Below are 17,865 nucleotides of genomic sequence, written 5' to 3'. Positions count from 1 at the left end.
TCCTGTTGTCCAGGTACTGAACTGTTGAAACAGAGAGGTTGTCAGCTCTTCTATGAGTTACTCCATTTGTCGCATTTTCATTCCAGCTAATGAGTGTTGTTTTCAGTATTCATAACATAACTGATTTTCCTCAAATCTGAGTTTTACCATGTACGCCAACTCCAGGATTATCCCTTTATGTTCCTGGCAGATAATGGATAACTGCATTCATAGTAACCAGTAAATAAGAATTGCTGTGAGTTCAGGATGGAATGCTTCCTTCTGTTTAAATACACACATCCAGGCCATTCAGGCATCAACTTTCAAGAAGTCTGATCAAACTTGAAGTCATTCTCCTGGTACGTCATGGCCCTTCAAACCAATGGGGATGGATCCTACAACCTATTTGGCAGTTTCTGGAGGCAAAGACTTCATATTTTTTCTGCATCTTTTTGAATATGACAGAACTTCACACTAATCATAGAGTCAGAATCGCCTGCATCAGAAGGGGCCTTTAAAGGTCATCGTGTCCAACTCCCCTTCAATGAACAGTGACACCTACAGCTGAATCAGGTGCTCAGACCTTCCTCCAACCTGATCTGGAGTGTCTGCAGGGCCAAGGACTGGGTGGAGGGGGGGGGAATTCACCACTTCTCTGGGCAACCTGTGACAGTGCTTCACCACCCTTTACTGTAGAAAATCTCTTCACAGAATCACAGGGGCAGGGGTTGAAAGGAACCTCTAGTGATCATAGACTCACAGTATCACAGAATTGCAAAGGCTGGAAGGGACCTCCAGAGATCATTGAGTCCAACCCTCCTGCTAAATCAGGTTCCCTACAGTAGGTTGCACAGGTTGGTGCCCAGACACTTTGTGGTAAACAAAGTTCCCTGCAAAGCTGTATAGCCATAAACATCTTCCAATGTGACAAACAGCACAGCTGTGCCAGTGAGCCATGTCAGCTACAGAGAAGGAATAAAACACTGTGAAAAAGAAACAGGAACTGCTGGTAGTATCTAAGAGGCTAAAACTTCGATATTCCCCACAGGCTACTGTGGGAAAACAGCCTGTATTCACATGTGTCATGCAGTAGGCTGCATATGAGTTATTTACCTATTGATGAGAATTATTCTGAGTGGGTGGGCAGTTTACACTTAAGTGCTTAAAAACATCAGATCCCCAAGAGAAACTGGTTTATATGGCCTACAAAATTCCAGATGTGGAACTACTTTATCAGGTAAGGATGGATGGGTGGACGGATATGTATATGTAACATCACTGCATATCTTCTCACCTTTGATATCAGGGTAGAAGCCTGCTACTGAAGATCCTTCTCTCTCATGGCACTTCTTTCCAGTTCCTTTAAAAACTACGGTCAGTATGATCCACTCAGGTTCAAGCTCATAGCCTCGAAAGTCCAGGTGCAGATAATTACCCAGTATGATACAAAAGTTCAGCACAAAGCTCCACACACCACATAATCTTCTACGAGGAACCAAGACCTGATACTCACCATGAGAATGCCTGAGAAAGTTGCCTTGCTTTCTAGTGACCTCTGGGGAAAATCAGCAAATTCATACTTTACACAGTGTTTAGATCAGATGTATAAAATCCATCTCCTGTGATGTTTTTCAAACACTGAATTACACATGTACTTGGTGGGTGATCACAGTAATGTGGTATGTAACTGTGTGTGGCAGCACATCCATTGGAGTCTTGCCTGAATATAAAGGAACATAGTGCTCATTAAATGAATGACAGGCTTAAAATACTCAAAGCTTTGGTTTCTAGAAAGTAGAAGGAGGAGACGTTGAATCTGCATGGTTTCTGACACATTCAGTACAGCCTTGTTAAGAGCACTATTTACCCATTAATCACAGGGCCAGAGCTGCTTTGTCTCTACGTCTATACCACCTCGCACAGTTCCACAGAGGTAGTACCAGCTCTAGATCTCAAGGAGCCTGGTTCCACCAGCAGCCTTCCATCTGTATCCATGCAACCCAGTGTGCTGTATTGAGATGTATCATCAGCAAAACCATCTTGGACACTGTGATGTGCACTGTGTCGTGCATGCTAGTCCTGAATGCTAGTTACTGCAAGCATGTGAGGTTCCAGTCATTCAGAGGGCTGATGGTCAGTACTGTGTGTATCTTTTCAGAGAAACTGATAAACTTGAGCACGATTCAAGAATGGTTACATGATGGATCCAGTGACTGTCCAATACACAGAACATAAACAGCTGCAGGAAGGTAGCCTTCCAGCCTTAGGTGTTTCACTGTGATAAAGCCAGGTAAGGGTAAGTGATGTGCCTTATTTTCCAGAGAACAAGCCACTGGAAAAATCTGTCTTCCAAAGTCCACTGCTTGGTTTTCCAAGAGATTTCAGGATCATTTCTATAGGCTGTGTCACAGTGTTTCAAAAAAGGCCATTGCAACCCGCTGAACTGTTCCATTTATTTATGCAGTAATAGCAGTTTAAACTCTACAGGGTACAGAACAGTCATCAGACTATCTGAGTGTCTGAAAACAAATTTTTCCTGTTGAAGCATTATAGCACTACATTCTTTTATCCCTACTGAGGAGCACTGTATGTTCCCCTGAAGCTCTGTTGCAGAGGAGGAAAAAAAAGGAGCACAGAGAGAAGAAAAAACAAATTGCTTAGATTTCTTCTTTCTTCTATTCATTTATTCATCTTCTGTTACGCCTCCACTTTTGCCCCCAGTCTGTTTTGGAAGTTTTTGCTGTACTAAAGGTTAAAAACAGAAGAAAAAAAAAATATTAAGCCCTTCTGACAGATTCAGCACAAAAAGAAATGTGAATCATGGTGCAAGGTGGAGACATTTTTGTTTGTTTTGTTTGCATTAATGTGTGTCCTTTTCCACTACGGCACCTTTAAAATAACAAAACCGTGTGAGATCCTTAAGGAACGTCAGGGTCAGGGATGATCTGCACAGCTCATGCATCTCCTTTCCCACAGTTATCATCACCCAGAAGGCACGTGTATAATACTTCTAGGCCCTATCTGAAGAGCAACGATTTCTTTCAGTAATTTTATTTTCAAATCTTATTCTAAAAAGGTATGAAAGCAAACCAGCACTGGATCCCCAGCTCAGTAAGGGGCATTCACAGCTCAGAGAGAAAAGTGTCATAGAAAAGCTTCAGTTGAATGGAAGCTGAGTGAAGCCATGTCTCCCGCAATGCTTCACAGAATCACAGAATCACAGAATCACAGAATTGTAGGGGTTGGAAGGGACCTCCTGAGATCATCGAGTCCAACCCCCTGCCAAAGCAGGTTCCCTACAGCAGGTCGCACAGGTAGGCATCCAGGCAGGTCTTGAACGTCTCCAGAGAAGGAGACTCCACCACCTCCCTGGGCAGCCTGTTCACAAGAGGGACCAACATAAGCAGCTTGTTTGTATTAGGAAGTTGCTAACTAAATACATACAAAAAAAAAAAAAAAAAAAAAAAAAAAAAAAAAAGCTTGAATGTGTTAAAAGCCACAGGCAGGACAGAGGAAAAGCTGTGAAATTGCAGGAAATAGTTGTTGAAAGGTGAACCAGTTTAAATGAATGGTGCCTAGTGCCTGATCCATTTCATCAGCAAGTAAAGATAAGACACAAATCCTAACTTGGGAAACACAGGAACTTATGTGCAAGCTCTTTTCTGAATGTTGTTTGCCTTCCTTTTTCCCCTAGCTTTGTACATAAATGTGAAGTCTTCCAGTGATTAAATAGCATGCCTGTTATGGTAGAAGAGTCTATTAGTGAAGCTTAGCCAAGCAACAAACGTTCACAGGATATCTCAATATACTGCTGAACATCAGTGATATTTATAGGGGCACGGCAACTGCCAAAACAAAGAGAAGTACTTTGTATATTCTGTATTTACCAGGTTGCAGTGCAATCCAGAAGGAATTTTATAATCAATCCAGTATATTTTGAACAGAGTGAGTTCTTAAATTCTGTTAATAACTTTGCACATACCAGTCTCCAAGCTGAAAAATCTTGGCCATGAGAAACCTGCAGGCAATAGTCCCACTCACCTCAAACAAGATCAATTCACACACAGCACTGGAGAGATGTTTTATGAAAAGAGCTTCAGTAAGGTGGGGAAGAGCAGAGCGCGTCAGTCAATTAGTAAGTACAAAGGAAGGAGAATGGAAAATGATGTTAAGACATAGCAAAGTATGCTTTGTTATACTGCTCAGGAAATGGGGAGGCACGTTCAGGAGACAAGTTTCACCTCTGTCAGAGGTGGATTGTGTTTTTGCAGTGGAAATTTCCAGTATTTCTGTATGTAGCATAGGATAAGCTGCCTTTCATAAAAGAAAGTTACTGAACAGAGTAAAGTTGAGACTGGGGCGTTCTGACCTAGGTAAAATTGGCACAGGCACTAGGTAAGGCAATTGTGTGCAGTAGAGCAGGCACAGAACAGAACTGGTGTGCAGGTTGTTGAAAATATTGTCCTCTTATCATTATAAGAAGTGCAGAACGTACCCAAAGACAACGGGTTGGTAGCAGACATTGTATGGAAGCATAACATAGCTACAGAAGTGTAATGTAGCTATGGAAGTGTAATGCAGCAACAGCGTCGGAAGATTGTGAACCTGAGACACTCAACCAGTGAGTTCCAGGAGAGGCTTTACCTGTGTCAGACCCAGGCTACATAACAGAATGGATTTCACTGACTGGTTATGCAATTTCTCCCTTATCAGTAATGGGTTGCGCGCCCATCATTGCAATAATGAATAAACTGCTCTTCACAGAGATCTATGCCTGATCTGTGATTAGAAATTTTTGATCTTGAGCGTGTTTCTCACACCTTCTCCACTACAGAAGGATGCACCTGCAGATTCAGTTATTTCTGAATCAAGTTTGCTATTCACCGTATCCCTGACAGATCTCGCGAGAAACTGCAAGGCAACCAAAGCTACATAGGTCGTTCTGAAAGTAATGCCTCCTATTTATTTCCATGGAAACTTGAACAGCTAAATAGAGCACAACAAGAGTGTTTGACAGAGTGCATTCTCAGCTATAAAACATTATTTTTCAACACAGTCACCACCATTAGCTGTGCAATTTCACCATCGATGAGCAGGAGTCTACATGCTGTGCCTATAAATACCTCACCAGTAGAGGTGTCCCACTGTTGCTGTCACTACTGCTGAAATGCATCACCTCACTGTGCCCACACCCACTGTGTGGTGTGTGGTGGCTGTTCCACTCAGCACAGAAGTGAAATTCAAGAGTAACTGTGCAGGAGTGAATAAAGAGAACTGTCAGTCTGCGACTATTTCATGAAGGGCAGCCTTTATCTGGTAATGGAAAAAGGGCGTGAGAGCTCTCCAACCCCTTCTTCCAGTGTTTGCAGACCCCACTGAGTCTGTGCCACATCTGAGAGGGGACAGCAACTCCACAATGCCAAAGCATGGGCTAGCAGATAGCAGAACATTCTGGTGTAATGCTTTTCGTGCCTGCCTCACATGCACTCATAAATACACAAGCATTTGCTCAGTTTGTCAGGCTTGCAGTGTGTGGCTGTAACTAAGCTATGCCCCATTTGAGCAGATCTGTTCAGATCACATTGAGCCCAAGGAAAATAAGGCCAGACACACCAACTCTATGAGAGTTTATGCCAGCAGATGACCAGTCAGAGAGGGAGACAGAGAGGAGCACATCACCAACCTGTCTGCTATGTCATCCCGTGGAAAACAGAATGTCTCTGAGATGTTGATGTCTTTTGGTAAAGAATATGCAATGAATTGATTCTGTCTTGTACCCCAGGGCGTAAAAACTTCTTTCCTGTTGCAAACAGCAATATTCAGACTCTGCTTTCTTTGTTTTCCTCACCAATCTAAGGCTTTGTTTACATACAGTCCTCCTGGAAATGGACCAGGATTTGAGGTCTTTAGATGAAAACTCTGTTAACACACCTAGAAACATTTTTCCTCCTGGAGGAAAGCAGAACTGTGAGCAGGAGGAGGAGGAAAAATGTGCTTTTTACAAGCAACAAAAAGCAGTGAAGCATTTTCATAGGAAGAGAAATCTGAAGAAATCATATCCTTTGATGTCTCACAGGGGCAGGGATCTGCTGTGCATGCAAGTTGCCAAGGCCTGAATTTTCTGTAAGTCCTCTCACAAGTGAGACAAAAAATCTCATGAGACCCTCCTGTGCTATGAAGACCTTCTAAGATGAGGGAGGACATGTTTCTCATGAGTCAGCATGGTCACAAGAGGAGGTCCTGTACAGAGACAAAAAAAACATGCATCACCACTTTCAGTGTTCCTAGAACCAGGAGTCAATACAGTACGTTCATTTTAAGTAGATAGCAGAGGATCGATAACGATTTCGGAAATCTGATGATCAGTTGAAAATTGTCAAAGGTTTCCTGGAGTGGAATCTAACTTTGCAGAAGTATTAGAAACGATTCCCCCCTCAAAAAAAATAAAAATAAAAAAAAAATCCAACGATAAAATAACAATATATTTCTGATTTAGATAAAGAGGGTAAACCTGATTCCAGTGTTGTAAAATCACCTACTGAAAATTTCTATTTTGGAGGCAAATATAAAAAACACGAGTAAACAAAAGCTGCAAAAACCCAGCAATCAGTTTTTCCTTAAACATATATTAGTGTTAAAGAGACTTGCCTGGACATTGGAAGTTAAGTTTTATCCATCTTATAACAGTGCTACACAGACAGCAGAAAACATTGTTTGTAAGTCTTTACTGTTTTATTCTATTGTAGAAGGTGTTTTTTATGAACCTTTATGTATAATCTGGAGCAGGAATAAGCAGGAATTAAAAAGAGTTAAAAGCATTACCAGAAAATACTAACCTCTTTCTCCCAGCTGTGTTCATATGACCAAAATACTCTGTTCTAAAAAACAAGCTAGTGTTGCGTAAATCCCCACACAAGGCACTGAAGGTGCAAAAAGTATAACTCAGTTGGGCTCATACAGCTAAACAACAGCTATGTTATAGCAACATTATACATTTCCCCAAAGCATTATGGGATAACATGAAGTCACTCTTCTGCAAGAGAAGGATTAAATAACACTTTCATTAAAATATCTTCTCCTGTATTGGGCAGGTCAAACCAGTTAATAGTGTGAATGATCTAGGTTCAGGAAAAGGAAGCAGTTTGAGAACAGCCCACAGAATAGGTGTCCCACTCACAAAGTCTTCCGTTTTTATTGTTATTTTTAACTTAAGTCTCTTGTTTGCTTTTTAAGGGGAGAGCCCTGCCGCTCGGCTCCCCTTACATCTCAGTGCAGCCTAATCATATGCATAGCCAAAGTCAGTAGTGAGAGCAGAAGGGAGTGGGAGAGCTGGCGAGAGCCACTGTGTCTGTGCGAGCTGGTGTCTGTGTGAGCGGGACTGAACCGTCCATGGCCCCGGGGCTGGGGTTCCACTGTGATGTAGCCATTGATGATACGGATACGGGGAGGAGGGTCGGTGGCACTGCAAGGCAAGCGAAGAAGAACGTCAGTCCAGACTTAGCCCAGAACTGGCTGAAACCCGCACACTGCTGGCTTCTGTGCCCCACTGCTCATCTTCTGGGCACCCAAGATGCTGGGCATGGTCTCTTACACCGGCTCCATGCTCACCAAAGTACTGTGCCTAATGGCAGAGACTTGCCTTTCCCCTTCTTCAAGGGCATGGGCAGCTCTCACACAGCTGATGTATACAGAAGCCCTAGCCCACCTAAGTGTGAATCAGAGGAGGGTGGGGACTGCCCTGAAACACTAGTAGTGCTCAGACTGATTGATCTCTGCTCTTACACAGGCAGGCAGGTGGGCAAGGTGACAGCTTTCCTAGCCCTCCAGCTTGCCTTACAGCTAGGTAGAAAATAAGAACAAAACCACCTGTGCTTTAGAGGAGCATCCCTGCAGCAGAATTGCTTAGCTCAGCTCTACAGGAATGAGGCACCTCCTTTCAGCTGAATCCATTCTCCCCTACCAAACTTCTCCATGTGTGCACCTTAGCCTGGACTACACTCACCCCTATGCTGCTTGTTCCCTTCCACAGGTCAGGAATTACAAAGGGTTTAAATGACATCCCCTAAGAAGAGAAAGAAACCCTGCCAGAAACACTTCCTAAAAACAGAAATGCTACAGGGAAAAGATCACAGTGTCTCAAAGTATCTCTGGTGGTACTGAGGACCCTGGGCTGGTGATGAGCATGAGCTGGGTGAGAGCTTACAAAATACTATGCTCCCATTATGGCAGCACATGGTGAAGGAGAGGACTTTTACCCTGCTTGCTGCTGACACGAACTGCCCAGAGCTGAGTGAGCTCCTGCAGTGTTGCAGCGCAGGTTGAGGCTCAGAAGAGGTACGTGAGTCTCTTTTTGAACAACGATTAAAGCCATGAGTGGTGCCAAAGCTACAAGGCTGATGTGCCCTCCAGGGCACCACGGTGCTGTGTGAAAATGGAATACAAATTGTGACAAAGTCAGAAGCAAACTTACCTGCCAAACATAACAGCAGGGTCATATTTCCTGCATATAGTCCCTAACTATTGTGCTCTGCTTTTGCCTTAGTTTGGCTAACTGCATAAAGCAAGAATGCTTTGGGAAATGAAAGGCAATCAGCATTCTTTTTTAAAAATTGTACCCTTCTGTGTGCAAAGGTCCCATAGGAGGTCTGAGCAGAGAAGCCAGCAGGTGGCACAACAAAGAAATACAGCTGTTAGCTGATACGCACATAGAGGAGCATGAACCAAACCAATTCAGCCAAATCCACTACAAAGTTGCATTAGGTCACTCAATCTGCATCTTTCACATTTCCAGGCGTGAAGTTATACGTGGTTCAGGCCCATGAATCAGGGACCTGGGAGCATTCCCGTGACAAGGCACCCAGGGAGCTCGTGCATCCAGGAGCCGGGTGTCCGCAGTGCCACCAGGTGGGGCTGTCCGCTCGGCACAGGACCGTGTGGGCAGCCAGATGCAGTAAGAGCCTAGCGCCTGAGCAGGTTTACAGCTCAAAGGATGGCTTAATTGCTAGTGGACAGAAAAGATTACAAACAAAAAGGAAAGGAGGCATTTTCTGCTCTCATATTTATCTCACAGTTTTCTAAGCTGCCATAACTAGCTCTGCTTCTACTTCACTACTGTTTTGCACTTGCAATCCAGTATGCTCCCCTAAAACATCTCCAATTCAGTAACACTAACATATGCTCCAATATTCTATGTCCTGAAGGCATAGAGGCTTACTTCAGGACACCCACTGATGCTCCTGAACTTCACAAGAATAACTGCATATGAAAAACAGAAGATGATGGTGTGCAGTTAGGGTGGGAGCTTAGGCTGATAAGGACTCCAAATCATTAGTTGGTGTTTCAGCTAAACAGACTGTCAAGCAAATAGCTGGTATCAACTACATTAACAGAAGTAAATGTAGTCTGCGGGCTTTCTCCCATCCCTGGAGACATTCAAGGTCAGGCTGGATGGGGCTCTGAGCACCTGATCTAGTTGTGGTGTCCCTGTTCATAGCAGGGGAGTTGGACCAGATGGCCTTTAAGAGACCCTTCCAACTCAAACAATTCTGTGATTAAATGTTACAGTAAAACACCATATCAGATGCGATCAATATAACAATTTGTTGAATTGGCGTGTCTTGGACTGTGTATATGTCTGTCAGTGGGCACGCAAACCTCCATGCACATTTGTCTCCCCCCTCTCCCCAAACCACGTGCACTTCGTTTGGAAGGAGGAGTGAAAATTGCCCTAAAAAGAGGGAAAAGAGTTTGATCTAAAAAGTTTGACAAAGGCTGAATGCTTGGAACAGAAAAAGAATCGAAAGCTGCTACACCTGTTTGCACTGTGTAAGCACTGCATTACTCAAAGCAGTGGTACAGTTGGGACAAAGAGGCATGATACTCAGGACTTTGGGGACCAGGAAGAAACATGCTTTTGAGAGAGAAAAAATGAACATAGAAACTTCAGTTTAAGAGCCACAGCTCTTTTCCATCATCTTGACCTTCTTGTTCATTTATAGCACCACAAAAATAACATGTTCTCAACCTGAACATGGCAGAGATATAAGAGCTAGAATCAGGCCTGTGTGTTACTTGACACAAGGTAAACATGAAAGTTCACATTCAGCCGCAGACCTAAGCATTACTTGTGAGGGATGAGGCTTTTTTGCAGGCTGCTATAATTCCTGTAGGGAGAAAGCTCTTCTGCGTGAAAACTGACAGGAGGATGTAAACCTTTTCCCCACACCATGCTCCATTTTTCATCTTAACTCAATGACACTTTGGGTTGTCATTCCCATTTCCAGATCTCTGGTAATGCCTCAGGGCTTGCATGTTCTTTAGCACTGGAAGAATACAGATACTAGAAATAATGTACACTGTCCAAATGCAAGGAGCACATATGCTAGACATGAGAGTTCCCACATACGCAGCTTCTCTTGGGTAAAAAATCCAAGAGGCTGTACATTTACCAGTGGATCCAGTCATCTGTGATTAAGACAGGAACTATGTACTCACAATCCCTTGAGCTCAAATGTAAAATGCTTTTGGCAAGGCTTCCCTGCATGTTATGCCTGATTTTCCACCAACCTAACCCTGCAGGAAGAAGCAATTTCATCCCTAAAAGCACAAGCAGCCTTGAGTAAAGGTCTCTGCAAGAATCATGGTGAGGCGGGTCAGATCCTACACCCTCAGAACATATCTAGCTTCTGCAGAAGCTTGGCCTACTTGATTAATCAGTCCAAGCTAAAATCCAATTTGCATGCCAAGCCCACCTCCCCTCCCAGCCATTAGCTACCTTTCTTCAAAGCGAACCCATAGGTCATTAAACTGCCGCAGTCTTTGCTTCTTCTGCTGTTGCTTCTTCTTTTTGTACTTTCTCTCTACCTTCTCCAGCACATCGATGCCATCAGGTAGCAGCAGGTGAGGCAAGAGTTCTTCCTCCTCCTCTTTCAGGGTATGCAACGGCAGTGGGAGCTCCTGGGACACTACATAAGGATGATGTGCTGGTGAGGACGATGAGAAGGCTAACAAAGTTTTGGGGAGTTTTCCGCTGGAAGAAGGAGGGAACATGGATAATGTTTAAAAGGCTTTGAGGCAGAATCTTGGTACAGATATCATCAGGACACATGCAAAACAAATGTTTCCTATAGATAGATAAGTATGGTTATTTTTCTGGCTTGTATTCCTTTTTCCACTTCCTGAAGTAAATATTCTGATCAAAATATTTGTCTTTAATTAAAAAAAAACAACCAACTTTGGAAAAGAGGTAATTTGGATCAGAGAAAAAGATGCAGTCTGGCACAGGGTATAAGAGCAGTTGGGAATACCTTTGCATATCTACAAAGAAACAAAAGAGGAATCACTTTCAAAGTCAGAGGAGGTCAAACCATACTCTTCTAATCTGAATTCCAGCAGAACACAGTCCACTTGGTTTCTTCCAGCAGTCCTGTCCTGATGGGGATAAAGGGCAGGGATGGGACAACTAAGGTACACCAAGAGCTAATCCTTGATCAGCGAATTTCACTTGTAGAGAAGGCAAGCCACAAGCTAGTCCACAAACTATGGTCTTGTTTGCAGAAATGCATCTTGAAAATGATTATCTTAGGAGGAAATGGCTCAACATACCATTAAGCAATCTTTTGGACCACTTAGTCTGCAAGCAACTGGCAGCATCAAGGCCACTACCATAGGGGAGGTGGTAAGAGGCTGAGTAATTACAGCCAATCAGCCAATTACCCCAAAGCAGATGTGAGCTTTGCATGCACTTATAGCTAACGCGAGGAAATAGGAGTCAGGCCTTTAGCTTTCTAGTTGCATTGGTCCCAGATTTAAAAATGTCTGGTTTAGACTGGCAGCATTATCTGAAAGTTCAAACATGCTGCAGTCGGGCTATAAGAGTACATGAGCTCTCTCACATGCCAAGACTGAGAAGCCTTTGGGATAGTCCCTGATAACTTTAAGGCCTTTGACATGGTCCCATAATATCCTTCTCTGCAAATCAAAAGATATGGATTTGACAGGTGCACTGTTTGATGGATGAGGACTTGGTTACAAGATCATACCCAGAGAGCTGTGGTCAGTGGCTCAATGTCTGAATGAAGAAGTGCTGTTCCTCAGGGATCAGTACTGGGACCAGCATTCTTCAACAGCTTCATCAATGACATCAGCAGTGACATAGAGTGCAGGCTCAGCAAGTCTGCAGATGACACCAAGCTGTGGGGTGCAGTTAACACACATGAGGGACGAGATGCCATCCAGAGAGGCCCAGATAGACTCAAGCAATGGGACCAGCAGAACCTCACGAGGTTCAACAAATCCAAGTGCAACTTCTGCACCTGGGTTGTGTCAACTCCCTCTATCAGTTCATGCTGTGGGATGTAAGGATGGGGTACAGCCCCACTGAAACGGACCTGAGGGTACAGGTGGAAGCAAGCTGGATATGAGCCAGCAACGTGCCCTCACAACCCAGAAGGCCGACTGTATCATGAGCTGTATCAACAGAAGCATGGCCAGCAGGGCAAGAGAGGTGATCCTGCCCCTCTGCTCTGCGCTGGTGAGGCCTCACTTGGAGTATTGCATCCAGATGTAGAGTCCTCAGTACAGAAAAGACATGCAGCTGCTGGATTGTGTCCAGAGGAAACTGTTTCAAGGGATGGAACACCTCTACTACGAGGACAGGCTGGGAGAGCTGGGGCTGTTCAGCCTGGAGTTGAGAAGCCTCTGGGGAGACCTGAGAGTGGCCTTCTAGTATATCTAAAGGGAGTCTGTCAGAAGGAAGAAGATAGACGATTCAGTGGGGTCTACTGTGAAAGGACAAGGGGAGATGGCTTCAAACTGAAAGAGGGGAGATTTAGGTTGGATACAAGAAATAAGTTTTTTACAGTAATGGTGGTGAGGCACTGGTACAGATTGCCAGGGAGGCCAGAGGAATTCAAGGTCAGGCTGGATGGGGCTCTGAGCACCTGATCCAGCTGCAGATGTCCTTGTACACTGCAGGGGAGTTGGATTAGATGACTTTTAAGAGTTCCTTCCAACTCAGGCGATTCTATAATTCTATGAGCCCAAGAGATCACTGAGTCAAGAGCCCAGAAATGGCTGTCAGGGCAATTCTAACTCAGTTTAGTGTAAATGGGATGTTTCAAAGAAACAACCAACTCCACCCTGATTACTCAAGCTCTGTTTCATAATACTTCAAGCAAGCAGCATCTCCCCACCCATATTACAAGATATGCAGCCTGCATGCAGTCTCCTATCCAATCTCAGCTTTCCTTGCCCACAGTTCTCTTCCTTGTTTGGAACAGAGATTCCATCTCTTTTCTTGTTCTCAAGTTTCTGCACAAACTTACTCAATTCACTCCGTGAACAACAGCACAACACAAATATTTAACTGATCTATAGACTTCTTTTATAAAGATAAGAGGCACAGAAGTTTGTTGTTGTTGTTGTTGTTGTTGTTATTGTTTTTAACAGGACAAAGTTGAAGACTGGATTGGACTGGAACTCAGAAAGGTAACAAAAGAGTACAGACCATTGCGCAGAAACATGACTTCAGTCAGTGAAGCCTTCCCAGCATTATGGTGTGTTTCTTTTCTGTTCTGCAAAGTCATGGAGAGCAAGAGGTCCAGTATACACCTTTTGGCATGGCTGGTGTTTTCAAGCTATCTCATCACTGTGAACACATTTCCTTTATAGACAGTAAAGAAGATCCATCCTGAAAGAGGGTGAGATTGTGGGCTGCAAAATCAAGGAAGTAGTAGATGGAAAATGAAGAGAGTGTGATCTTATTTCCTGCAAGGAAAATCACATGTGGAGTGCTTCATGTGACAGAGACTGGTGCAGAAAGATTTGTGGGCTATTCACTCCACTCAGAATCCTTGTAATTGCTATAGCATTACTTTATCACTCTAAGGTGTCACAATACTTCAGCTTTCCTCCACAACATCTCATATTCTCTAACCTTCATCTTCTCTTTACTGATTGACACACATTCTATTGTCTCTAGGGACATGATTTATCTCTTTAAAGACCCTCTGATTATGGTCTCCTGGTTCTCTTTTCTTTGATTTTAATTCACCATGTCTGCCTTTTTATTGGTGAAAATCTCTGAGTGGGCACCACTACTCCTCCTCTGTAGATAAGACTACTTTATTGCCTGCAGCCTCCTGTACCAAATATGTGGCCAGGAGATGCTAAAATATTGCTATAGCCACAGCCAGGACAACCTCCAAACTGTATGGCCATCTGTTTATTTAGATACCTGCAGCCTCAGAGCACCATGAACAACAGATACTCATGTACATAATCTCTTCTGCAGCACTGCCTACAGGTGATTCTTCCAGAGACCCTTTGAGCAACTGCTAGAACAGGCACGCAAAGGCAGAAATGCTCTTATCTTTCCCCATGGATTCTGATGTACTCTTGCAATGGGTCTTTCTCCCACTTCAAATGTTCTCCTACAGATCTCACGTTTTTCTTGAAATTCTTTGCTACTGCATCATTCAGAAATGTTATCACTTTTTTTTTTTTCAAAGAAAACATTAAAGTTTTGTTTTCTTCATGTTGTTCACTCAGTCAGCTTTAAAGTCAAGGCTCCAGGAAAGACCTTCTGTTCAGTACTGCCCAGTAAAGTGTCTGAGATGCAATTAGTGACAAACTAAGTACTTATGAAGACACAGAAGGTGATGGTTGGACGCTCGGTCGATAGGGTCAGAAAAATCAGGTGGCTAGCTTTCCATCTCCCTGATGCATGAAGATCTAACCTTCCTTCCCACAGTCATCTGCCCTTGATCTCCTTACACATACCTCTTTACAGAGCAGCATATTCATAAAATCATATAATCGTGGAATGGTTTGGGTTGGAAGGGACCTTAAGGCCCACTCAGTTCCAATCCCCTGCTGTGGGCAGGGATGGGCTCAAGCTGCCCAGTGCCCCATCCAACCTGGCCTTGAGCACCTCCAGGAGTCAGGCACCCACAGCTTCCCTGGGAAGCTGTGCCAGGGCCTCACCATCCTCTGGGTAAAGGATTTCCTACAAACATCTAATCTAAATCTCTCCTGTTTTAGTTTAAAACAGGTCCCCTTGTCCTATCATCTATGTGCCCATGGAAAAAGTCAGTCTCCATCTCCTTTATAAACTCTCTTAAATACTGTAAGGCAATGAGTTCCCCGGAGCTTTCTTTTTTTTTTTCTTTTCTGGATCAACTTAATGTGCTTGTTCCTCCTGTTAACTGTTAACTGTTAACTGTTACTTACACCCTCTCCTTTTGTCAGTCCCAGAGCCTATCTGTTGCACTTCTGGAGCAAAACGTAGGCTCTTCCTGCTCCTACCAGATATTAGAAGATTTTGTTCATTCCTAAGTACATATTGAGCTCTCTTTACGTTTTAAGAAGCTGCTATAGCTGTTTTTAGGAATATCTAACCTAAGAAAGTTCTTATAAACAAAAAAGATGACAAAAATTTGTTTTTTTATTACCACCATAAACACTGATACACTAAGTCGCCTAGCATTACTTCAGTATTACAGGATCATTAAGTCTTGTGTGGAAGCACAGAGGCTCTCTCTTTGTCAGATTACCTACCTGCTGGTGTCAGCAGCATCAGGGGATGCATGGATGTACTTAAGGGGATGTGTTTGGTGTAGATAATGCTTCAATGCAAATGGGCAATGTCAGTAATTATAGAAAAAATCTGGCCTGCCAGAATTTAAATTTCACAGTCTGAAAAAGGCAGCAGAAGTGCTGCAAAGAGAAAGATGAAGCAATCACAGCAGGAGAAGAATATTTGTTATTATTTTGCACTGCATCTTACTGGAGCCCCTGGCATAGCACAAGACTCTGCATGCGCCCCTGGACAATCCACATAAAAGAAAAAAGTCCAGTGTTAATCCTAAAAGCCCCTTATCAGAAATGTGAGGAAGGAGGAACAGAGATGCAAGCACTGAGGGAGGGAGAACATTCCTGGTGCAGAGGATTAAGGGGAAACAGTAAAATAATTGAGATCAAGCCTTTTTTCCACTGTGGCCTTTTAGCAGTGCCTCTAGGGAAGAGTGAAGATATTCTGAGGGATGCAAGAACACTTCTTTGGCAAGAGACTAGAGATGGGGGAGAAGAGCATTGCAGAGTCTAAGCTGGTGGCAGGTAGTTCAGAAAGCATAGGTAATCCTTTGCAGAGTATGGAGATCATTTGGCATTTTATAGTAACTGAGATCATGGAGATAGATAAAGGCACCCACTGATAGGCTGGGGAGAGGCTAAGGGGATAACTCAAAGGACAGCTACAAGACATACCGGAACAGCAAGTATCTTGGCTTATAAATGCAGGAAAGAGCAAAGGATGTGAGAGCTATCACTTTTGGTGGGGACAACTAGCAAGGGACTAAGTGGACCCTAAGGAGCCAGATTCGAGGCTGAGAGTAATATGGAAGAATAAAAAATAGCAGTGTAAGAGAAATAAAGTATTAGAAGGTAAGGCAGCTGAACACTTAGGAGGAATGAAGGGACACAGAAGCCTGTGTGATATGAGACAGTGTCCAGATCTGCTGAACCAAGAATGCATATTCTATGGAAGTTCTTAAAGAGCTAAAACCTTAGAAAAAAAAAAAAAAAAAAGTCTGTTTTTTCCAAAAAAACATACAGGCCAAACCCAACAAAATCCTGTTTCCTAACTGGCCTCATGGAAAAGTAAGCTGCTTCAGTGAACAGAAGGAGCCCAGCTCACTGTTTAGTATAGTTTCAGCTGCTACTACCTCTTTGTGACTGTTTACAAATCCGCCCTCCCAACAAAAGCTCAGCTACAATAAAGGCATGCATTACTTGTTGATGGCTTGTCCAGCTGGGGTGTGCTCTACATCATACCCTTCTCTCCTCAAAACATCGATCACTGTGTTGTTGCCCATGAAGTGACCTGCAGTTAAGAGAAAAATGAAATCAGAACTTAAGAAACAAAGAGGAAGAGGGAAGGGCAGCAAATAGCTTCCTGATCATAGAAAGTGTGTCACATTCAGACCATGCAGTATTTTATCACTTCACACACCAGAAACACAGGATCTCTAACAAGGGATTGTTGAATCTTCCCAGGCTCATTTAAGTTAGCACATTTCTGTATTTCTGAAATACAGGTGTGATTGAGAAGTTGCCTCTCATTGGGTAGACTAGTACATCCTCATGCTTCTGTAGATTTCTTGGTACACTAAGGGATAAAGCTGTGAGAGAACTGTTCAGGAGCAGCAACTAGAGTATGACAGGCTGTGGTTCAAACCTAGCCTCACATCTGTCCTCAACATTTGCATCATTCTAGCATCTTTACAGCATTAAGAGCACTAGATGATATGTCAGTCAACATCATTAAGAATTTTTAAATGATTAAGAACCACATAACCACAGACAACAAAAACGGTTCTGAAAGCCATTGACACAGGCCAACCCTTTGGGTTCTTTCATTATAAGCACTGGAGAAAAAAAAAAAAATCCAATTCAGTTGTGTTAACAGAAGTTTAGGAAGGACTTAGCTAGCTCTGCTCTAATTCTGTGATTTATGGCTCCACTCCATTTTCAGCCAGATGTAGTGGCTGTTCAGCCTGTAATTTGGCACCATAATGAACAAATGATTGCACAAATGTATAGGGATTTTGAAGGACTCTGAATGCTCTGCATACTGACTGACGTTTGCAATCACTCTAGCACCTCATCAGACAAGGCTGCTGAGAAGTAACAGAGACCTTGCACAGGCCCTTATAAATCTAGCTTTTTGAAAACATTTGTCAATTTAACAGCCTATATTAATTAAAATTAGGCTTGAACAAATGCCTTAATAAAGAACTCTCTTGCTTTTATAGATCTAAGCAGTGTTAACATTGGTACTTCCAGAAAAAAAAAAAAACATTTTCTGCTAATATTCCTCATAAATAC

The 17,865-nt window shown here is 43.2% G+C and overlaps 1 protein-coding gene across 4 annotated transcripts in view; it reads right to left on the bottom strand.

Moving 5' to 3' along the window:
• Positions 1–2,395: 2,395 nt before the first annotated feature.
• LOC125686698 (metalloprotease TIKI1-like) overlaps positions 2,396–17,865 on the bottom strand; it is an 85,839-nt gene continuing 70,369 nt past the window's right edge. For 2 of the 4 annotated variants that reach the window (XM_048931015.1, XM_048931016.1), the window contains 3 exons: positions 16,771–16,861; positions 10,754–11,008; positions 6,238–7,441 (listed from right to left, as the gene is read on the bottom strand). In XM_048931015.1, the coding sequence (XP_048786972.1) occupies positions 7,246–7,441; positions 10,754–11,008; positions 16,771–16,861 (542 nt within the window). In that variant the 3' untranslated portion in view covers positions 6,238–7,245. The other 2 variants (XR_007373869.1, XM_048931017.1) reach the window with 2 other exon arrangements.

The sequence above is a fragment of the Lagopus muta genome, chromosome Z, assembly GCF_023343835.1.
Source record: "Lagopus muta isolate bLagMut1 chromosome Z, bLagMut1 primary, whole genome shotgun sequence".
NCBI classification, from domain to species: domain Eukaryota; kingdom Metazoa; phylum Chordata; class Aves; order Galliformes; family Phasianidae; genus Lagopus; species Lagopus muta.
Note: the sequence above shows the minus strand (reverse complement) of the source record. Positions and strands in the feature narration are given on the sequence as shown.